The sequence below is a fragment of the Choloepus didactylus genome, chromosome 1 (assembly GCF_015220235.1).
Source record: "Choloepus didactylus isolate mChoDid1 chromosome 1, mChoDid1.pri, whole genome shotgun sequence".
NCBI lineage: Eukaryota > Metazoa > Chordata > Mammalia > Pilosa > Megalonychidae > Choloepus > Choloepus didactylus.
Window position 1 is genome coordinate 98,012,134 of NC_051307.1, and position 24,232 is coordinate 98,036,365.

Consider the following 24,232-nt stretch of genomic DNA (forward strand, 5'->3'; position numbering starts at 1 on the left):
GTGATGGGTAGGGCCATTAGGGGTAGGTGATGGGTGGGGAGAACTAAGGGGAGGGGAAAGGCACAATGGCCTAGGTAGGTAGGTGTTAAAAGTCTGACCAGTGTTAAGAGGGTATTCCTGGTGGGGGTGGGTGGGTTTAGTGGTCTGGTCCAATAGTGAGGAGAGCAACTGGTACAGGCTGTCAGAGCACAAAGGTGATGACGAGAGTTTCTGGCTGAGAGGGGCGTGTGTGTGTGTGTGTGTGTGGCATGTGTGTGTGTGTGTGTGGCGTGTGTGTGTGTGTGTGTGTGTGTGTGTAAACAGCAGGGTGGGGAGGGGAAGAAGCCTGGGAAAGGAAGGTGGCTGGCATTAGGTGTCAAAGCGTTGGTTCAGTACAAAGGGCATCCCTGAAGAAGGGCAATATGTTGTTCATGTGTTTGCAGGAGTGATGGGCATCTAGACATCAGAGCTCAGTAAAAAGGGTATCTCTGATGAAAGACAATCTGGCATGGGGTGCCAAAGCTTACGTAGGGGAATGGGGGTGTCAATGTGAGGCATAATGGTGACGGTGATAGAACCTGAGCTGGCTGCGAAGAAAATCTGAGCAACTGAGGGGGCTGAGAAGAGAGACTGTTGCATACAGGGGGCTTAACAAAATAATAAATGTATCAAGGATACTAGTAGTCAGGTTTCTCATTGTAAGAAAAAGAAGTTACAAATATGGAAAGGGAGAAAACTAGAATGAATTCTGCAGTATTGGATTAGAATTGGAAGTACTAATGTCAGCTTATGGTATTAAATGTATTCATATGAATAGGAACAGAGATATAAATACATGTATACACATATACACATATAAATACACTCACTTTTATAACATACATTCTCTAGCTCTTTCTACTGGGAGGGTGTGGGAACACTGATACTCTAATAACAACTAGTATATCTAAGCCCCAGCTCTTGATTGCCAAATTCCATTCTCAAAAAGGAAACTAGGTAGGGGAAAGTACAGGAAGAACCTAAAACACCTTATTGTATGGAAGAAGAAAAGAATAATACTGGGACAACTGATGAAATTTGAATGAGGTCTGAGACCTAGACAGTAGTAATGTATCAGTGTTAAAAACATGATTTTGATGGTTGCCTTATCGTGGTTAAATTATGGTTGTTTGTATGAAATAAACATTAAAGTACTTGGGAGTGATAGGGCTTCAAGGTAGCAACTTTCAAATAGTTCAGGGAAAAAAGTTCTTTGAATATACTTGCAACTTTTCTTTAAGTCTGAGATTGAATGAATAAATAAATAAAGTAAATGGAAAGAGGGAAGGTGAAAGGTAGGAAGGTGGAGGGCAGGAAGAACTACTTACTAAGGTCTTCAGCCAGCTGGACTCTTTTACCAGTAAGCAACCTAACCTTCTTTTCACTGTCTTCGGCAAAATCTTCCAAAACCTCTTTGACATTTTTCTCCAATCGCCTGACTGTTCAAAGTAAATAAAAAATCCGAAGAGCACAGTTTTTATGAATGCACAGGAATGATAAAAAATAACCATATATGGACAATAAGTTTTTATTTTTCTCATGTTTAGATCTATTAAGCTCATACTTCTCACAGTTACAGGGAAAATCTCTACTTGTTACACAGTACTTTTATCAACATGAAACTGATAAATATTCTCAAGGAAAGTAATATTCTCAAGCCAAAACACTTGATTTTCCAAAAAACTTAGTAATACTTAGTAATACACCTTCATAAGAGTTTTTGTGTAATGAAAAGAGACTCCCATCTTTTTCAATTATGATTTATTTTTATTAATAAATTATGGGCAAATTAAAATTTTCAGGTTTAAAGGAAATTCTTGGGCATCCTTCTATAAAAAATGGATTTTATTATTAATTTTCATGTCACAATTAGAAAGTGGCATCTATGTGGCGTACCTTCAGTGTTTGTAAGTTGCTGCCTTAAAGTATTTGCAGTGATAGCTAGCATGCGCTGTATTCGCCAAAACAGGACTACATCATTACATTCCAACTGAAACATTAAGTAAATAAGATTACTGAATGCAAATGTAAACATGAAAACCATAATCATAAACCAATACAGATACTAAAAATCAGAACCTATATTCTAAGCTTTAATAAGAAGTACTCAGATTTACCCAATATGTGTATTTCTACTGTACATACAAGCTGCAGGATCTTTTCTGCAAAGTATTCATGAAATCCTGCATGATTTGGGTTCTATCTGCCCCACAACTATATAGCTTTATTTTGATTCCCAAATGACAAAACAAACTTGGCAAGTAGAGAATTTTACTTTATATACAAACGCAAATTCATAGCATATACCTTCAATTTGTCTTCCATTTCAATTAATGACCATGCTTATCTTAAATATGTCTTTAGGTTAATCGCATTTCTTTGAGTGTGTTCAAGTTATTTTTGAAATTCAGCTGTCTATGAAAAAAATTATTTTTTTAAAGGAAGCTTATTTTGTAGATATCTTCTCAAAAATTTAAGTATGCAAAAAACTTGCCACTTTCACATATGTGCATTTATATACAGATTTTCTTTTAACCAGATGAAAATTCAAAATAAAAGCACTTCAGGAGACTCAGTTAAATAAGACCACTGAATGAAGAGCTCTTACAAAAGGATACTTTAAAAAGCATTTTTGCTTGTTAAGAAAATGACCAAAATACAGCAGTCTGCTGCCACCTAGGGGTTACTCTATAAAATGTGACATGAAGCTATGCAAAACTACCCATTCCAAGAACATTATGCAGTTCTTTGATGTGAAGAAGGAATTACAATGTAATTTAGGAAAAAAGAGCAGGATAAAAAGCTTCTTTACAGTATGATTTCCACATAAATTATACACATATACACTTTTTCTAAGTTGAACAAATAAAAACGTTAACTAAAATTACTTTTATGTCAGGGGATAAGTGACTATTTCCTTTATCACATTTATTCATTGCACTCATTTTCCACAAATGGAAAAGTATTATTTTCAAATGCAAAAAAAGTTAATTCTTCAAAAAATGGGAGAACGATACAAAAGAAAAGTGGTCTGATGCCTACTACATACACATGCTTAAAGGCATCAGGGAAGAGGTGCATGTGCGATGCAGAGTTATTACCGAAGTGGTAGTTATCTTTGAACAGATATGTGTTGGGTTCTTCTTTTCAAATAGTACATAATGTTTCCCAGGCCAAAGGTCTTAAAGTTAATGCTAAAGCTAAAGTTTACTTTTAAACATCTTTAAGTAACTATTTCTAACAAACATTTCTCGCTGTTTCAGGAAACCTTACCTCAGAATCTACAAAATGCCTTTGGTAGTAGTAAAAGCCCCTTCGACAAAGGTTACAATGGTTTAGAGCACTTTTTAAGAAATGTCTTCTATAAACTTGGTGCCAAGTGTCCTTAATCTAAAATGAGAAAACAGAGACCAGTTACTGTACACTCTGATGTTGATCAATCTGAAAAGTCTTGCACAAAGTTTATTTATAAAAAAGTTAATTAATAGCAAGTTATACCAATTTTTTCTATCAACTTAAAAGTTTCAGAAGACAAAGATAACAAGTTTGTGTACTTCAGAATTTAGTTTTTTCAGTAAGCATTGTTACTGTGTTCAAATAAGCATCTAAAAGATAGATAGGGTGGGGATAACCTTCTCTTAGTTAGAGGTGAGGAAACCAAGGCAAAAAGAGGTCAAAAGACTTGTTTTAGGTCACAAACCTCATTAGCAACAGGGTTAGGACTAGGAAGTTGATCACAGACTATGTCCATCAACCTAACATATTTCCTTCCTGACTTATGAAATTTTCCTGTTGAATCACCATGATCCCCATCACTTTATACTATATAGTCCGTTAGAGTGTTCAAAATTCTTTTACATTTATTGTCTTTTTTTGAGCATAACAACAATATTAAGTAGCTAGAACAAGTATCATGAACCCCATTTCAGAGATGAGGAAACATTTTCTGAAACAGGGCTCAGAAACATGTAAATTACTCAAAATACTATTATTAGCAAATGGGATGGAACTGAGCTAGAATTCATATTTCCTGACATCTAGTCCATCTAATATTCATTTTGTGTTACTTTACTACTTTTTAAATACTTTCATAAAGTGCTTTGAACAAAATGTAACTTGGAAAAAAAACTCAGAAATTTTCTTGATTCCAAAAAGGAATTAAGATGGACAACCAATACATACTCTAAGACATGGGCAATGGACTAAAAAAAAAAAAAAAAAAAAAAAAAAAAAAAAAATCACATAAACTCTTACATTCCACTTCCAAGAGAAAGTTCTTCCTAATATATTATAGTATCAAGACTTAAAGGCACATAAAGTTTAAAAGTATCAAACTGAACACAACTTATTATTGAGAGCTAAGACCAGTGTGGATAAGGTAATAAGTTTATGTTTAACTAAATATCTCATTTAATCATTACTTTAATCTCATTGTCAATTTATGAAAAATGTTAGCTGTATAAAAGCTAAATGCTTTGAGTTTTACCCGTTTCTCTCCTTGCCCTTGAGTGGAATTTAAAATAAGTATACTCATTTTTCAAATACAGAAACATAAATAGATCATCTTTCAAAGAATTCATGTTTCACTCTGTAATTTCTAATATGACTGCTTTCCCCACAAGACCTACTTTTCTAATTGGGTTTCAATAAGCTAATATTAAAATAGACTTTTGATCACTTACACATATCCTAACTAAGAAGTAGGGAATGTAGGCCCAGAACCAGTTGCTGTTTTTTTTTTTTTACTTTACCCCAAATAAACCTCATGAAAGAAAAAAAAAAAAAGTCTTAAGTATAGACTATCTTTATCCTTATATCTATTATAAATGAGGAAAATGATATAGGACTCAAAAGCTTTATCCAACTTAATAAAAACTTAACACTCATAGTTCTTCTAAATCCACTTGAACTTGACTGAGCTAGATTATTTGATCGTAAAATATGTGTATAAACAAGGAGCCATATTTAATCAGAAATTCTATTTTGCAGTCTGAAACAGTGTGATGTGCTGGAAAGATCTGAGTAGGTTTGTCAAACTTTTGCCCAAATGAATTGCTGAACTTGCTCAAGTAACTTTACTTCTCTAAGTCTCAAGTTTCTCCATATACAAATGAAAGCATTAGACTTACAAAAGCAACTGTGAGAACAAAATTTCTAGACTTCATACAATCAAAACGATTGAGTTTTTATTTGTCGGCAAATATATACATGATCAAAGTCAAACTGAGGACTTAAACAGCTAAGTAACACACTAAAAGCAGTAATATTTTACTGCAAGAAACAAAGATTAAGGAACAGGTTCATGTTTTTCGGCAATATTATTTATTACCAAACTTGGATCTACTTCTACTCCTCGGGATTCAAGGTTCTTTCGGACTGTGGTGATCTCATCACTTGCAAGATAAGCTGGGTGTTCCTCATTACATTTCAACATCTTCTCCAGTTCATTCTTGGTTTCATTATGAACACACTTTAAAAGGTTTAAAAGAGAACTGTGCTTAGATAGTTCATAATTTGGCACACAGTAAAAATAGTCTCAATTTTAATAAACATATTACTATTGCACAACAGGCAACACAAGTTTAATTATGACAAACAAGAAAGACAATAGTAACCTGGTTTATAAATACAGGGCAACTGGCTTATGAATGCAGTACAATCTGACCTTATGAGAGGAGATAAAATAGGAATTAGCCCTATTTGTTACATTTTACTTTTGCTGATTTGTTTTACCGCTGAAGTTTCAGCACCAGGCATATTACTATGAACTTTCTTTAATTCTTTCTTGACTTTAGGGTATAATCTAGGTCTAGGAAAAAGTACCCTGAAAGCATGGGAAGAGATAACGTTCTATGAATTTCTGATGTCTAAGAACCAGATTAGGACTCATATCTGCTAAAGTTTCTTTTCTGAAAAAGAAAATAAATAAAAAATACAGATTTTAAAGTCTTTTCATTAAAAATTGTGCTTCAGATTGCTTCTGCAGTTAGTGCCCATCATTCTTAAACTCTCCTCACCAAAGGAGGAAAACGTATATGCACTAGCAATAACTTTTGAATACAAGACTCTTCACCTATATTAAACTGAATTTATCTTTTCATTTTTCAACACTACATTCAAAATTGCATGGTAAAAGAAACTAGCTTCAAATTCATTGATCACTCTTAACAAGTAATTACCATAGTACTTTGCCCCAAACTGTTGTACAAGAATAATCCTTAAATGCAAATAATTGGCTTGTAAATGGAACTACTAATTTATACTTTCTGAAAACATAGTAATTCATTGAAGAAATATTACTTGAAAAAGAAAAGTATAACTGTAAGAAAGGGTTAAGTTTAGCTTTCACATAAAGGCAGCATGGAACAGGGAAAACGGCGGCAGAACCGGCTTAAACAGGCCCTGTGGTAAAGGGAAGAAAGAGCCATGACATAAGCCTAGAATCTGTGCCAGCCCCTTATATGGAAAAATAACCAGGGTTACTGGAATGTGAAGGGATATGGGGTATAATCAGAGGCGGGAACTCCCAGCAGGAAATTTAAACTGAATGGACTCTCTTCGATAGGCTGTACAATTCAAAATCTCAAAGATGGGCTAGTTAGCTCTTTGGATAGGCTGTACAAATTAAAATCTCAAAGACAGGCTAGTTAGCTCTCTCAGATAGGCTGTAACCTCTGTAGTACCCAGCCAATGGGGAAACAGGGGAGGGACCTGCGCATTAGGAATAGGAAATTAAATGATCGCTATGTTCTTTTTCCTGCACACCAGCCTACCACGTTTCTGGCTGTGTGCTCTATCTTGCAAGATTGTAAATAAATTCTTTTCTCCTCCAGTACCCAGTGAGTGTTTATTCCCTTACAGGTACCGCTTTATTTCAGACATAACTGTCTGCTTAAACATCTGGATATTTAGTCTGAGGGAAGAGATTTCTGAAACTGGTATTCCCCAATTCTCCCTTCTCTGGTGTTTCCACTTCCACCTTTCTACCTGTCCCAGCTCCACTGCTACCAACACATTTGGCCTTCAGAGAAGAACTAGTCTCCCATGTATCCTAACCCAAATCTCCATTAGTTCAGCACAGATAAAGTGAGAATTTTTCAAAAGATGGATTTTCCTAGAAAACTAATGAAAAATAAACAACACAAAGCACAAAACAGTTTTCAGAGCATGGATTTTTCACCTTTATCACAGGCCAAACTTATTTCTTTTCCTGCTAAATCCTGTCACTCAAAAAGAAAGGTGAAAGAACTGTTACAACAGTTAAACTTGCAATGTTAAACCTGAGGACATTCTCAGCCTCTTTTAGAACCTGTTTCTCACTGTGATCTCCAGGTATGAGGTCTAGAACAGTGGTTTTAAACTAGGAGTGGGAGGGTTAGAGAGGCTAGAGAAGGAGAATCTGATTCAATGAGTCTGGACATGAAGCTCTACTTTGTAAGAAAAAACAAAACATACATACACAAATAACTCCCCAGGTGATTCTTATTTCAAATTTGGCCTCTGTTTCATGTTCACCCTGGGTCTTATGAATCTTGCTCTGAAACCCTAGAGGGGAGAGGGAGGGACTCTTCTCTGAAGAGTTTCCAGGTTTCTCTTCTACGCTACAGACCCTTGGCATTGACCTCAAAACTAATTTCTCAATTTCTCTTGGATGGATGACTTATGGGCCCAAGTTCCTGGGGAAAGGAATTTACAGCCAGCAATCATTTCTCCCTGGGAGTGTTTGGCCAAAGCATATTCACCACTAGGTTGCCATCATCGATTGTAAAGGACAGAATCTAGTCCCAATTTCACTAAGCCTTGAAGGCCACATACCATTTTTCACTGCCTTGGGTTTTTATCTGCCTTACACAAGCTAATTACAATCAATGCCTCTTCCTGGCTTAAATTCAGAAACCTCTGATGGATCCCCTACAAATTATTTTCTGATAGATTCCTTGCTCTTATCCCATCTGCAGAGTGGAGATAACTTATGTACCCTGAACACATGCATGATCCAAACACTAACTCTGTTCCTCAGCTTCTCTTCAGGCTCCTAATGACTTATTTTTCACATAAATCATGACAGAGAAAAAGAGAAGAGAAACAGTGGTGCCTTTACCACTTTGAGACAAGTTGAGACTCTAATATACAGCTTTTGAAACAAGAAATATATGAAACTAGAAAAAAACAGGGTGTTGCTTATATAATTTAATTAACACTGTATCTAAAATAAAAACAAAAAATAATACAAATAAATAGGGAAATAGGGATGAAATGTCAATTTGGTAATTTTTCACTCTCTTTATCTCCTCTCTTGATTTTTCCATTTTTTAAGTCCCCTTTCTCTAATTGAAAGGATTGAAGGAACAAAAAAAAAAAAAAGAAAAAGAAAAAGAAAAAGGAATGGAGACCCACTCTTTTTCTTATTCATTACTTCATTTACTTACGTATTTAGATTCTATATTCTATTTAGACTCTTTTATTTAAGGAAAGAACATAAGAATGAGATAAAAGAAAAGACTCAATGCTAAATAGGAAACAAAGTCACAAGAATAAGAAAGGAATGAAAAGAGTAGGGGTAGGAGGTAGGGACTTTAATTATTTGCACATTTTCCTTCTATTTATTCATTCTTCAAATTATTTTTACTTGTCTTTACCATTTTGTTCAGCTGAGATGCTCATTAGTTGTTTATTAAATGAATTTTACAATTCTGCTTCCTGCCTGAATTTTTATACTTATTCTGTGAACACGGGCAAAAATTGCAAAAGAACAAAATGATCTGAATAGACTATTAACAGAAAAATCCAGACATAACAGAATACGAAAAGGTAATAAAGTCATTATATTCCTTTTTTTCTAATCATACTCACTCTACATCCTCTTAAACTTTTTCATTTTTAATTCTTCATAATTTTAGTCTTCATTTTTTTAACTCAATTGACTCAAATGGGGAATCAAAATAAACAAAGATCAACCACCAAAAGAGCATGTTTCATCTCTGCCCCCCTTTTTAAAATAACATAGCTACTTTACTTTTTAAAAAAACTTTCTTTCGTAATTTATTGTTTATTCTAAAGATTCATTATGTTTTAGAAATTCTGAAGTAAACATTTGAAATATTTAACACTGGTCTAGAGTCATGCAAAGGTTATATTTTAATGCCTGAATTAAAATGAACAAACTTATAGCATTAGTAGACCAGAGATTTTTTGTTTTTACCTGTTCTTGGGTGCGATTCTTCCAGTATAACCACCTCTTCTTCCAATCTGGACCTACCATGTTTTCAATTGCATTTTCAGCTAGAAAAGTAAAAATTATTTTAATCTATCAAGAATTTTATACTTACCAAGTACATAAATTACAACTAATAATGGTCTTTCTTATCTACTTTTCTAAGGGTTGTACCATATAGTCAATTTGAATAAAGAAAAAAATCGTACACTAGAAATGGAATACATATAAGGAAGAATTTAATTACGTATGTGTTTAGAATCTCTGAAAAGTATAATTGCTTATAAAATCACTAAAAGTACAGTAGCAAACATCCTAAAATACTGTGAATTACAGCTTTTTAGAATGAGCGTATATAAGCATCATGTATCCAACTGATTTAATAGTAATTACTAAGCAGTTGACTGAAAAATCTCACAAATAATATTTAACTATCGTACTAATGACAGTGACCCTGAAATGTTAATTGTATTTTTACAAATGCTATCTGAAAGCTGGATGACTCTTTTACCACTGCAAATATTCAGAACTCAATGACTTCTGCCCCTACTTACTATCCTTCAGACGAGCCTGAAGAGCCTCTTCCATAAAATAAATAGCTGCATCCCACTGCTGTTTATCAGATATGGACCGGTCTTCTAAAGCATTGTGTTGAATAACTCTCTAAAATAATAAGGAGGGAAAAAACTAATTTGATTCATGTCATTATTTTAGCAGTTTTATTCAAATTGGCAACTTAGTAAACATCTAAAATAACAGATGTATCTAAAACAACATAAAAGTTATGCCCTCCCATAAAAATGCAGCGAGTTCTTTTATTTGCCTGCTTATTTGTCAGCTGTCTAAAATACAAATATTGGAGATTTCCTTCTAGCCCAAATTAAATGTGCTATCTCGAAAACAGTTCAGAGAAAGGCATATTACACATTTAACTACATAAAATTTAACATTCAGAGCCTTGAATTCAGAGGCTAATAATTCAGAACTTCTCCATCTCTCCTTTTTGCCATATGACCTATATGTCAGTTTTTCAAAAAAAAAGAGGGAAAAAATAAATAATCATCATCTCACTGTTAACGACAACGAGAAAAGTAACTGGGTAGAAGGCTTACAAGTTCTAGACAATCATGTTAGCTGTTTATTACAACTGAAAATTGGCTTCCAAATTTCAAAAATTTTGAATGAACAAATGAAAAAGGCACTTCTCTAAGAAAGCCTGTCTTATAAAATGTTCAGCAAGAATGGTTTTCAAATATCAAGACAAATATTTCTTCAAAATAAAATTATAATTACGACCAGTCGACTAGCATTTTCCTAGAAAAAAATCTTGTCATTCACCAGTGCCTCTCATAATTCTCTGAGCAGAGGAGCTTAATAAAGATCTGATTATGGTGATGAGAACATTCTACATAACAAAAGACGTTTCAGGTGGTGAGGACAGGAACCAGGCTTTGTACTCAGACAGGGCTGGGCTTAAATCCCAACTCTGCCAATGATAATAACAGGGCTTCTATAAGAATTAAATAAAATAATGCTTGCAAAACAGAGTTCCTAGCACACAGTAAGCATTCAATATATGACAGTTAGTGTTATGACTTCAGCAGCCTAACATTTCATGACTCAAAACCACTGAAAACCAATTTCTTTCATTACCACAGAGAGTAAAATGAGAAGCAGCTACCTGTAACTCAGGCCTGTGTAATGGCTAATGGATGACAGTTCGTAGCATTTTATGGAAGTCAGTTTACTGCAAAGTTTGACTTGTTTTCTGAAATGATAGCCAAGAAAGAATGGCAAAGGGTGATTTTAAAAGGGTAGGGAGGGAGAGATCCAAGATGGCAAATTAGGAGAGAGAGAGGAAAACTCTCCTCTGTGAAAAGACAGAAAGTGCTCCAGAATACTGATTCCAGGGTTCCACCAAATGGGCAGGGACTTATATATCCATAGTGATTGTGCACTTGGAGAAGCCAAGAATCTGCATTTGGAATCCTTTAAGTCCTTGATCCGGAGAGCCACTGGGAAAATGGCAGCCAGACTCTGATGTGTTTGGAGATGGGTTGGAATGGGTCCCAGGAAGCGGCCAGGGAGAGGCAGAGGGAGCTGTGGTCGATCGCGGCAGGGAGTGCCTTCCACGCCCCGGGCACCTGCCTCGGTAACTGGCGTGGGTTACAGCCCTTTGCACACCCGCAGCTGGTGGCCCCCGAGTCAGAGACAAGCCGCTACAGCAAGCGGATGATTGCGGAAGTGGGTTATTTTCCATGCCCCATACAACCATCTTTGAAGCAGGCTGGGAGCCACCCCTTCCCAGCACTGCAGCCGAGAGCCTCCTCAAGGGAACTCGGGATTTGGCTGGCTTGTGACAGTGCAACTCCTCCTCTGCAGAAACCTGTGGGGTGCACAGCCAAGAGGCAGGGGAGGTGCAAGAAGAGACAAGAGCCCTACACTAAGCCCAGGGACTTGTAGGTCCAAGGCAGAGAGGGACCGAGGGGAGTCTGAGCTGAAGGGGTGGACGCCTGCCGCAGCTCCAGGGTATCACAGCCACAATCCCGGGAATGGCTGGGAGTACTGGGTCTTAAAACCCTCTTCCCTGCCAAACTGCATAGGGCACAACCCCACCCACAGTGTTGGTGGTCCCCACTGAACATGGGAAATTGGTGCACTTACTGGACATCTACATGGTTTGGACCCGCACTCCCCACAAAGTTGGGGAGAACTGGATTGAGGATGAGAGCTGGCTAGGGCACACCATCTGCTGGCAGGTCAGGGAAAAGTGCACTGCATCAACCTGTAGTTCTGTCAAATTACAGATAATTGTTTAAATAACTCTGCATATCTTAAAAGAACCCTATCAAGATAAGCAAATGCCAAGAGGCCAGAAAGAACAGAAAATTATAAAGCATATGAAGAAATCAGAAGATATGGATAACCCAAACACCCAAATTAAAAAATCAGAAGAGATACAGAACTTGGAGAAATTAATCAAAGAAGTAATCACCAACATCAATACCATGGCTCAGGATATAAAGGACATCAAGAAGACCCCAGAAGAACATAAAGAAGAATTTGCAGGAGTAAATAAAAAAAAAAAAAAAAAAAAAACAGAGGATCTTATGTAAATAAAAGAAACTGTTGATCAAATTAAAAAGATTCTTGATATACAAAGTACCAGATTAGAGGAAGCTGAGGAAAGAATAAGTGAACTGGAATACTGTAAGTTGGAAAGTAAAAGCACAAAAGAATGAATGGTGAAAAAAATTAAAAAATTCAAAATGGATCTCAAGGATATGATGGACAACATGAAGCGCACAAATATAAGAATCACTGGTGCTCCAGAAGGGGAAGAGAAGGGTAAAGGACTAGGAAGAGTATTCGAAGACATTGTTGAAGAACTTCCCAACCCTTCTAAACAACAAATACTCAAATCATAGATGCCCAACGAACTCCAAACAGAATAAATCCAAATAAGCACACTTGGAGATATTCTGATCAGACCGTCAAATGCTGAAGAGAAGCAGCAAGTTCTGAAAGCAGCAAGAGAGAAGCAATTCACCACAAACAAGGCAAACAACATAAGACCAAGTAGTGAGCACTGAGTGGCTACCATGGAGGCGAAAAGGCAGTGGCATGACATACTACTTAAAATTCTGAAAGAGAAAAACTGCCAACCAAGAATTCTTTATTCAGCAAAGCTCTCCTTCAAATTTGAGGGAGAACTTAAAATCTTCATGGACAAACAAATATGGAGAGAATTTGCTAACAAGAGACCTGCCCTACAAGAAATACTAAAGGGAGCCCTACCGGCTGAGAAAAACAGAAAGGAGAGAGACGTCTGGAGAAGGGCACAGAACTAGAGTTTTAGTAAGGATACATAAAAGGAAATAAAGAGAGGAGAAAAATTATGTTGCTTACAAGAGACTCAACTTAGACCCCGAGGCACAAAGAAATTGAAAATGAAAGGATGGAAAAAAATATTCCATATAAGCTACAGCCAAAAGAAAGCAGGAGTAGCAACATTAATCTCAGCTAAAATAGACTTTAAATGTAATGATGTCATAAAGAAATAAAGAAGGGCACTATATACTAATAAAAGGGATAATTCAACAAGAAGAATTAACAATCATAAATACCTGTGCACCCAATCAAGGTGCCCCCAAGTACATGAGACAAACATTGGCAAAATTGAAGGAAACAATAGATGTTTCCACAATAATTGTGGGAGACTTCAATACATCACTCTCTCCTATAGATAGATAAACCAGACAGAGGAACAATAAGGAAAGTGAAAAACTAAACAATGTGATATATGATTTCTACTTAACAGACATATATAGAGCATTACATCCCAAATCACTAGGATATACATTCTTCTCTAGTGCCCATGGAACTTTCTCCAGAATAGATCATATGCTGGGCCACAAAACAAGCCTCAATAAATTTTAAAAGATTGAAACTATTCAAATTCATTGTTCTCTGATCACAATGGAATACAACTAGAAGTCAATAACCATCAAAGATTTAGAACATTCACAAATATCTGGAGATTAAACAACACACTCCTAAACAATCAGTGGGTTAAAGAAGAAATTGCAAGAGAAATTGCTAAATATCTAGAGATGAATGAAAACGAGAGCACAACATATTAAAACTTATGGGATGCAGTGAAGGCAGTACTGAGGGGGAAATTTATAGCTCTAAATGCATACATTAAAAAGGAAGAAAGAGCTAAAATCAAAGAACTAATGGAACAACTGAAGATGCTAGAAAATGAACAGTAAACTAATCGTAAACCTAGCAGAAGAAACAAGGATTAAAGCAGAAATAAATGACACAGAGAACAAAAGAACAATAGAATAAATAAAACCAAAAGTTGGTTCTTTGAGAAGATCAACAAGATCAGCAAGCCCTTCGCTAGACCGACAAAATCAAAAAGAGACAAGACCCATATAAACAAAATAATAAATGAGAGTGGGGACATTACTGCAGAGCCCCAAGAAATTGAAAAAATCATAAGAGAATACTATGAACAACTGTACGCCAAAAAACAAGATAACGCAGAGGAAATGGACAATTTCTTGGAAACACATGAACAACCTAGACTGCCCAGAGAAGAACTAGGAGACCTCAACAAACCAATCACAAGCAAAGAGATCCAATCAGTCATCAAAAAGCTTCTCAAAAATAAATGCCCAGGGCCAGATGGCTTCCTAGGGGAATTCTACCAAACTTTCCACAAAGAACTGACACCAATCTTACTTAGACTCTTTCAAAAAATTGAAGAAAATGGAATACTACGTAACTCATTTTATGAAGCTAACATCACTCTAATATCAAAATCCAGTAAAGATGCTACAAGATAGGAAAACTACGGGCCACTCTCCCTCATGAATACAGAGGCAAAAATTCTCACCAAAATACTTGCAAACTGAATCCAAAGACACATTAAAAAAATAATACCCCATGACCAAGTGGGGTTTTACTTCTCAGTATATACCCAGAATATCTGAAAGCAGAGACACGAACAGGTATTTGCACACTGATGTTCACAGTGGCATTATTCACAATTGCCAAGAAATGGAAACAATCCAAATGTCCTTCAACAGATGAGTGGATAAACAAATGTGGTATATACACACGATGGAATACCATGAGGCAGTAAGAAGGAATGAGGTCGTGAAACATATGACAACATGGATGAATCTTGGAGACATAATGCTGAGTGAAATAAGCCAGGCACAAAAAGAGATATTGTATGTTACCACTAATGTGAACTCTGTGAAAAATATAAAATAAATATTCTATATTGTAGAATGTAGGGGACCTAGAGATAACAACTAGTGAAGGGGGAACAATAACCTAAGACAGATAAGCTATTAAGGGTAATCTCAATGTTATGGGAATGCTCAGAAATGATTCTGGTTTGCAAACTTTCTTGGGTATGGTAGGATCATGTTGGAAGCAATGTAGCTATTTTACTGTTTTTCTTATTCCTTTGTTTTGTTAGGGTTTGTTAATTTTCCTGGGGTATGGTAAGGACATGTTAGAAGCATGTTACTTTAGGTTATTTGTTTTTCTTTAAAATAAAATAAAATAAAATAAAAGGGTAAAGAAATGTTAAAGGGCAGATTATAGATCATAAATGTATTTCTTTTCCTTCATTATCATCAAGTCAGAATCTAACGTAACTAATCACATAAAAATAGTCCCTTGTAAAGGGTTTCCATTTGAGACCTTATACAAGGCTGCCCCCCAATATACAAATAACATACCAAGCTATCTTCTGCAAAGTCATTCCACTTGTGGCGTTTAATACTTTCTTCCTTAACAGCTTCTTTAAGTTTATCAAATATGTCATCATGCTCTTTCCCTTTTGGTTCTGTCATGAAGCGAGAAAATTCTTCTTGTAGGGTCTCCCAAGCAACCTGGAATTATTCAACAGAGAGAAAAGCTGTATTTATACTACATACTTTTATTTAACATATAGCATGAAAAAAATTTTTTTAATATATAGCATGAAAATAACTCATTAATTCAAGCCATACTGATATGATAAATTAGCTTATCCAAAAAATACATATGAAACAATATTTAAAAAAATAGGCAGCAAATACAAACTTTGGTCCAGAGGCCTCATGTTGAAGGCTAGGAGTACAGATTTGGCCCCCTGACATGTTCTGCTTGACACATACAGTGTTTTAAATTTTTAATAATTAGACGCCAACATTTAAAAATTCAGAGACTTGATATAAAAATCTTCATTTCCAGCCTGTCTTAAATAATCTGGCAACAGTGCACCCTCATTCCTACATGATACCACCTGCTAGAGCTGCCCAGCAGCTGCCCTGTTAGGTAGGGTATATATTCTGTCTGCCACCAGATTTATTTCATTTTTTTACTTCATCCTATAGACATCTGAGTTTTTCTGCTTATTTCACACTATAAAAAGTTTAAAATTACTTAGTTTATTTAGTCTTCTTTATATCTTTGTAAAGATATGAAACACTGTACTGATATTTTCAAATATTGCTGAACATTATTCAGACTTGGATTACCATTAACTTCTAATTGTCTGAACAGTGAAAGGAGGAGCACATTGTCAAAAGTAATTAAATACAAAATCAACTATGTTTAAGTGGGCTTTTTAATGCTGGATTTTATATTTAGCCTTCTTCATTTTACAGTTCAAGAAATCAGGGTAATAAAAAAGGCAAATGAACAAAAATACGGTAAGTAATGCAGTCAGTATAAGAATCTTGACTCTGATCAAGCCTATGTCCTTTCCACCACATCTAGGTTTAAGAAGGGAAAATGGCATGAAACAGAATCTGTGCCTTTTTAATAACTTCTTCCACTGCTTGAACCTTAACATACGAAAATATTCTATCATGAGACATGGCCCAGAAAAAGTTATGGGCAACAGTGAGGAAAGCGAGTGAATCAGCAGCAGCAGGTCTCTAATTACTTTAGGGGTACATGTGTCAAGAACCGACCAGGGTTCAGCAGCAGGCAACTTAAGAAAAGAGGCTGCAAGTGTTTTTAGAGCGGTATGAGGAAACTGAGAAGACAGGTGAAGAAGCCAGGGCTATAGCACGGTAGAAAAGAGGTAAAAGCACATATGAAGAATTAGGAGCTGATATTTTGTTTCTAAGGTAGGTGTGAAAAGCAGAATTATTTTTAACACTGATTCCAATTTCGTGAGCAACCCCACACAGAAGCACAGGAAATACTGACTCTTAGCTAGAAAAATCACTCTTCATAGAGTAATATGTATGGCAAATCAATTTGGATGATGATGATGATCATAATAGTAGCCCATGTTTACCATGGGCCAGTAAGCATCTAAGTATTAACTCATTTAATCATCCTCAGAACTCTGCAGAGTAGGAAACATTATCATCTCTATTTTATAAAGAAACAGAGGCACAGAAAGGTTAAGTAACTAGCCCAAGGATTACACAGCTATTAAGTGATGGAGCCAAGATACATCAGTATCAAAAATGGATTCTTTAAGGTCCTTTCTTGTAATTTCTAGTCTAATCTTCTGGTAAAATCCTAAGGAAATGATTATTTAAGTATAACCGAATACTCTAGAAAACCAATAAATGAAATATTTCATCCATTAAATACTTTCCTTATCTGAATCTCCATCCACAGAAGTTCAAAATTTTTTACATTGAAGCAAATTTTGCTGGTTTTATTAAATACTATCTTTGGAAGCGGAACCAATTTCTTCAGACCAATACCAAACCAATTAGCAATTTTTTGTAACAGTAGTAACTGGGAGCAACATTAAGGTTAAGCCCAAAATAGAGATGAGAAACAAAGAGTAAATGTGTATAACAACCAGAAAGAAAGATATTGGCTGTGATGAGAATAAAACCTAAAATTCACAGCTCCTACTCCTTTCAGACAATGCTTCTTACCCATTTAATTAAATTATATCCTAACCTCTACTGCTTTATTTGGAAGCTGTTTATCAGTCCACTGTTTAAGCTTGATATCTACTGTAGTATTAAAAGTTCCTGAATTCATGGTCTGTGCAGCGGGAAGATAGATGTTTTCGATTACATGAGTTGATACTCTTTCCCACAAAGATTGTTGAAGGATTTCTTCCCTGAAATTAAAAAAAAAATTTCAGAAACATATAATTGAAATATAGTATTAAGTTTTTAAAAACAACTTTACTGAGGTATAATTAACTTAGAAAAAACTGCACTATTTAAAAGGTACAATTTGAAAAGTTTTGTCCTATGTATATGATCATACATCATCAAAATTAAGAAAATGAACATATCACCCCCAAAAGTTGTAAGCACTGGATATGCTGTCACCACAGATTCATTTCCATTTTCTAGAATTTCATCTAAATATGTACTCTTTGCCTAATTTCTTTAGCTCAGCATAATTATTTTGAGATTATCCAAGTTGTCATATACATCATTACTTCACTTCTTTTTATTGCTGAGTAGTATTCCACTGTAAGAATGTTTATCCATTCATCTTGTGATGGACATTTGGGTAGTTTCTAGTTTTGGGCTATTATAATACAGCTGCTATGAATATGAATATTCACATACGAATCTTTGTGGGGACATATGCTTTCATTATTCTTGGGAAAATACCTAGGAGTGGAATGTCTGGATCATAGGGCAGGTATATGTTTAATTTTTTAAGGTGTTGCCAGCTGCTTTCCAAAACGGTTGTACCATTTTACATTCCTATCAGCAGTCCCTAGACTTCTCGATTCCCACATCCTGTCCAACCTTTGGTATGGGCAGTCATTTTAATTGTAGTCATTCTAAAAAGTTTATAGTGGTATCTCTGGCTTTTAATTCATATTTCCTTAATGATTAATAATTTGGAGTATCTTTTCATGTGCTTATTTGCCTAATACTACATTTTTTTTTTTTACTTCCAGTGTATATGTGTTGATTGTGAAGTAGAGACCAAGAATGAAAACTTCATTGAAAAATTTTAACAATTTATCAGACCACAGCACAAAGCCTAAGGATGTTATGGAATATTGCTATATAAAACTTTTCAACAATTCGTGATAAAGGTAACAGTATAAAAGGTACATCCTCACACTGAAAATTCTATCTTAAAAGATATCTTGTCAGAATACTGATCTCTAAATAAGACAGCTATTCCAATAAAGAAAAAAAACAAAAAACAAAACAAAACAAAACAAAACCAAAAACCTGAAATCGCAAGAAAATATTTATTTGGCTTCCCCAAACTAATTTCTACTGCAATAGTACACAACAACACACAAAACTCGGTTAACAAAGGATCAGTGCTAAGCACAGCTTAAACCCTCTAGGATGCAGCCCCAAAGCTCAGTATAGCAGAAACATCCCCGATGTCCAAAAGCTAACCTGGACTCTCTTGGGTGAGAAGAATCACTCCTCCACTCCCATTAGGACTATTTGCTAAACACTTTGTATAAAATTAAGTCTATTGAATCAATGAGCTTAGCTGCCAATTTCCTTGTGCTAACTTTCAGGGCTTTCTTCATTTACAAACAGAAATGTGAGGAAAGGACACATCAACTGATGACCAGAAGGGCAAAATCAGTTTAGTCATGGAGTTCATGAGAGATAATGAGAGAATTACAGGAGCAAGCTGGAAGGCAAGAAGCTTGTAAACGGCTCCTATGCAGATAATATCTTAAGCAAAAACTCAGAAAGATTTCTGAAAGTGGAACATAAGACCATGATCCAGCTTCTGAACAGGGGTTTTTTTAAACTCCTGCCTCAGTATAGACATGGCTTTAATCTCTTCTTGGAAATCTGTGGACCAGGAACCTGCATCCCATACACCCTTTAGAGGTAATCACTATAAAAATTCAGACCACCAAATCCCAAAGTTAACTTTCTCAAGAGGCTGATGCTTCCCAGAAGACCGAAGTGGCTGGTAATTTTTATTCTTATCCAAGCTCTCCTGTCTTCTCATCACCAAGCTGCTTCCTCTGTCTCAGACTCCCACTGCTTGCCCTCCATCACAATCATTTTTATTGTGCCCCCAATACTCTTTTGCATGACCAAAAGACATTTTAAATTCTCATTCTCCCTTTTTCTTCCATCTCTGGACCTTTCCTGGTTCTCCTTTAAGGAGAGTGATTGTCCTAAATTCTGTCAAGCGGAAGCTGCCGAATCATTGTAGGTGCTGATGGAAGCACATTCATTCCCACTCGCTGAGGCAGAAGCCATGTTCTCCTCACCCTACAATCTCTCTTCTGGACTATTAGTCCTCAACTCTCATGAAAAACCCTGTGAATTATGACACCACCCCGTCTAGCTATACCATCCACTATTCCTACTTGCTGCTATCCTCTAGCAATTTCCCTAGCATATGTTCTATATCATTTGGCTTGTACACTTCTTCTCTGTCCAGTTTTGCCATCATCCAAGGAAACCTCTCACAAATATACAATGTACAACTAACATCTTGGTTTTATTTATTACCTTCTTTATCTCCAGGGAACTTTATCTATACTCCATTTTAATTAAAAAGCACCTTTCAAAATGGAAATTTCTTCTTTTAAAGCAGAGTACTTAGTCCATATAAAAATTTTTATCAGTACAGAAAAGGAAGCCACCACCCCCACCCCACCCCAAATCCTTCTTCCAAGGAACAACCACTATTCACAGCTTAATTTGTCATTACAGAAATTTAATGCCTACATAAATATTAGTATGTACGTGTGTGTCTGTATTTATACAAGTGGATGTGGATCGTATTATATATACAGTTTTATAAATACTTTCTTTAATCTAAAAGTATATTCTATATAGTTTTCCATGTCAATACCCTGTTTTTTAATGGCTGCACAGTAATTCACTCCATGGATGAGCCAAATTTTATGTAATTCCAAACAGGGAATATAGATTGCTTTCTTTTTTTTAACACTTAAAAATAGCACAGTGAAGATTCTTATGTGTCCATCTTTGTCAGATATATCCTTTATTTCCATAGATTCCTAGCAACGTAATTACCGGATATAAGTGTATTCAGTCTTTAACAGACTCTTCTTCATTACTACTACAACCAAGTAATCACTAAGTCCGATCTATTATATCTTCTAAGTAACTCTTAAATATCTCATATATGTCTCCTGTTCTTCATCTGCACTTTCGCTATCCAAGTTCAAGCCACCATCACCTCCTGCCTAGATTACTCCAAAAGCCAACTCCCTCCTTGCTTATAAGTTTTCTTCATCTGTATGCCATTTTCCATACTACAGACATCTTTCTAAAATGCAAATCTGACCTAAATCTCTTCAGTGGCCCCCACTGCTCACGGGATAGATTCCAAGCTTCTTAACATGGCTTATAAGGCCCTTAATAATCTATACCTTGCTTACATCTGTTGTTTCATCTCCTGTCTCTGGCCTCCAACTATGTTCCAGCCATAGGAAATTGCTTTCAACTACCTGTATTACCTTTGTTGCTCTCATCTTCTGGCCTTTGCAATGTTCCTGCACCTGCCTTCACCCGACTAACACTGATTCATCCTTTAAATCTCAGATTATGGTATCAGAAGCCTTCTTTGATCTCTCAGATCTGAGCTAGGGGACTCCACTGTGTGTTCTCATTTTCCTTTCATTCTTTTAAATTCAGTCAAAATCAGTTTAATACTTTTCACAAAAACTGCTTTGGTAGAAAATGTCTGGTACCATTTTTTAAAAAGTTTGTTTCTATGAAGCCAGCCAGTCATCCTTCTAGCTGACATGAGAAAAGATATATCTATAGTGATGGTAACATAATGTTAATATATATCACTATCTTGGTATATGTTAATGTCAGTAATCCATTCCTGAAAATCAGGAATATTAAGTGAAAACTCTAACTGGGAACCCATTTCCCACCATAACTGTCTTATATGTCAAATCCAAACCCCTGAAAAATTTCTTAAAACATAATTAAAGTGCAGTAAAATGCCTAAAAATAAATAATAAACTATCATGTTAGGACATAAAATGATGTGCTTAATACAGATCAAATAGTTCTATAACTAAATATCGCATAAGGCATATGCAGGGAAAAAAAAATGCCAATAAAAACTACCTAAGACAGTAATGACCAAGACACAAAAGTAAAATGTTTTGAGTGAAATGCAGGTGAATTCAATGTGGCATGAACAGGAGGAAAAAGTAGTTAAGATTAGGGCCTGCCATTCTGATCTATGTTTGTTAAACTCTAGACTAGACTCTGAAAAAACAAGTTGATGAAAAGGTGATACAGAATCGTCTGATCCAGCAGTTCACAGAAACAAATCTCCAGCAGCCAGATGTCCTAGCTCTCTCCCTTGCCTTCTCAATGGGCAATCTGGTGGTACAGGTTTCTTGCCCCTTCATAATTCCCTTTAGCCACCTGCATATTAAATAAATTAGATTTATCTTCAAAGCTCACTTTAGTGTAGGTATACTTTGATTTCAGAGTTGTTCTGTCCAAATAAAACTAACCTAACCATTTTATGATACAAGAACTTAATTTACAAAGGAACTTACATTTTTCCTCTCATACGTAGCATTATTATAGTTTAAAAGCCACTCTTTATCTACATTATCCTAATATAACCTAGCAAGGCAACTAGTACTATATTCATGCTCTGTGTGTGTGTATATATATATACACACACATACACATACATATATATCTATATTCACATATCTATGTATCTCCTGCAACTTCAAGAGCTAACTGACTTACATAAAACCATAAAACTGGCTTAAAATATAAATTATAGCAAAGGCAGCAAGTTGTTTTACATCTATATTTGATTAATTAATCAAATAGAATAGATAAGACTGGATTCCTCTTTTGGATAAGGAGAGGAGATAAAAATAGGTAAATTGTGAGTACCTGAAAAGAGAGTTCACCACTGAGAAAGAAACGGCATTCAGTGGAGAAACTATAAATACAGAATTTAAAATTAAAGACTGTGCACTTCTGTCTAGGCGCAATTTTTTTTTTTACCTTTTTTTAAATATGTATATATTTTTATTGTGAACTTTAACATATATACATAACAGTGATAACTTTCAAATTACGATTTCACATGTAGTTAGAGAACAAATTTCAAAGAATGTCATGGGTCACTGTTCTACAACTTCAGCCATTTCCATTATTGTAAAATATAAATAGAAACTATAGCTCAATTTTGATAACCTGCAACTGAGCAAAGACAAGAGGTACAGAAAATATCTATATGAATAGCTGTAAATATAATTCTGTTCCAAGAATAAGTTCTTAAAAACACCAGAGAACTTAATTAGAAAGTTTATTTATACAAATAATTTGTCCATAAAATATCACTATAAATTTTTCAAGGCTATATATGCACAGCTTATTTGAGTTACATTGAGCCTATTTTGGTGTTACAGAGCCCCATTCCAAAAATTTAAGGGGGCCCAAATTTACACAAAGCAAAAACTGAAGGCTTTAAAAGAGAGATGCATGACTATTTTTCAAAATGATTCACTCACTTGTTGTTTAAAAAATCTCAAATAGGATTCCAATTCAAAAGTGATTTATACACAACTATTAGGTACATATTACAAAAAACACTACATTTACTCAGAAATGAGACCCTGAAAACCCATATTATTCTTCCCTTACAAATTAAACACATATTCTCTTTACAGTTTTGTTCTATATGATTAATTCAACAAGAGCAACCATTCCTGACAGATTATATGGTATTTAGCTGAAGCACAATGTGATGAAACTTTTGCATAAATGAATTTTTCAAAATCACAATTATGTTTTTTATTAAGTAGCAGGTGAAGAAAATACAATGACGAATCAAGATTTAAAAAGAGCACAGAGAAAGCTATCTTTAAAAATTCAGTTCATTACACTGCAATAGTGGTTAAACTTTGCAAAGAAAACATACTTTTTTTATGTTCTTGCTTTCTTACTAAGTCTTTTGGGGGATGAGACAAAGCAAAAATAAGTTACCACACTATTGATCTGAATGTTAGTATTTTATCATAATTCAATATAGTAATCTCTTTGAGAAAAGAGACTAATATCAAAGTCAAGTACTCACCAATGTTTTGGCGTAACCTGGCTCAGACTGATAACTTCATCGAGTATTTCATTTTTAGCTTTTTCAAATAGTTCATTCTAGGCACATAGATACAAGTAAGTAAGATTTTCTTAAGATAGTAATTATTCTACCATGATTTTCAGAGATAATTAAAAATAAGACCTTTGACAGGCTAGTAGGTTGAGGTTAGGTTTGAAACATGCATGAATGGAAAATAATGCTCTTCTTTTTCACACTCTTTTTTAGGAACATCAGTATCCAGATAATAACAAAGACAGTGAATCAAATTATCTTATTTATTTAATTCTGAATGCAGTTCTTCACATAACATTTGTTTATGTAATATTTTTACATAACAAATGTTATATGAAAGCATCAATGCAAACATTTAATTTAGTGTATTACTAAATTAAAAAATCAATGCTGTACTTTACAATTATATGGCAT

The 24,232-nt window shown here is 35.1% G+C and overlaps 1 protein-coding gene across 5 annotated transcripts in view; it reads right to left on the reverse strand.

Moving 5' to 3' along the window:
- OPA1 (OPA1 mitochondrial dynamin like GTPase) overlaps positions 1-24,232 on the reverse strand; it is a 106,649-nt gene that overhangs the window by 29,823 nt on the left and 52,594 nt on the right. For all 5 annotated transcript variants that reach the window (XR_005217290.1, XM_037838103.1, XM_037838084.1 and 2 more), the window contains 9 exons: positions 23,786-23,862; positions 17,678-17,843; positions 15,499-15,651; positions 9,787-9,895; positions 9,221-9,300; positions 5,348-5,488; positions 3,292-3,408; positions 1,915-2,008; positions 1,347-1,457 (listed from right to left, as the gene is read on the reverse strand). Coding sequence is in view for 4 of the 5 variants with exons in the window: in XM_037838103.1 (XP_037694031.1) it covers positions 1,347-1,457; positions 1,915-2,008; positions 3,292-3,408; positions 5,348-5,488; positions 9,221-9,300; positions 9,787-9,895; positions 15,499-15,651; positions 17,678-17,843; positions 23,786-23,862 (1,048 nt within the window). In the remaining variant the exon portion in view is untranslated. The remainder of the gene's footprint in view (positions 1-1,346; positions 1,458-1,914; positions 2,009-3,291; positions 3,409-5,347; positions 5,489-9,220; positions 9,301-9,786; positions 9,896-15,498; positions 15,652-17,677; positions 17,844-23,785; positions 23,863-24,232) is intronic.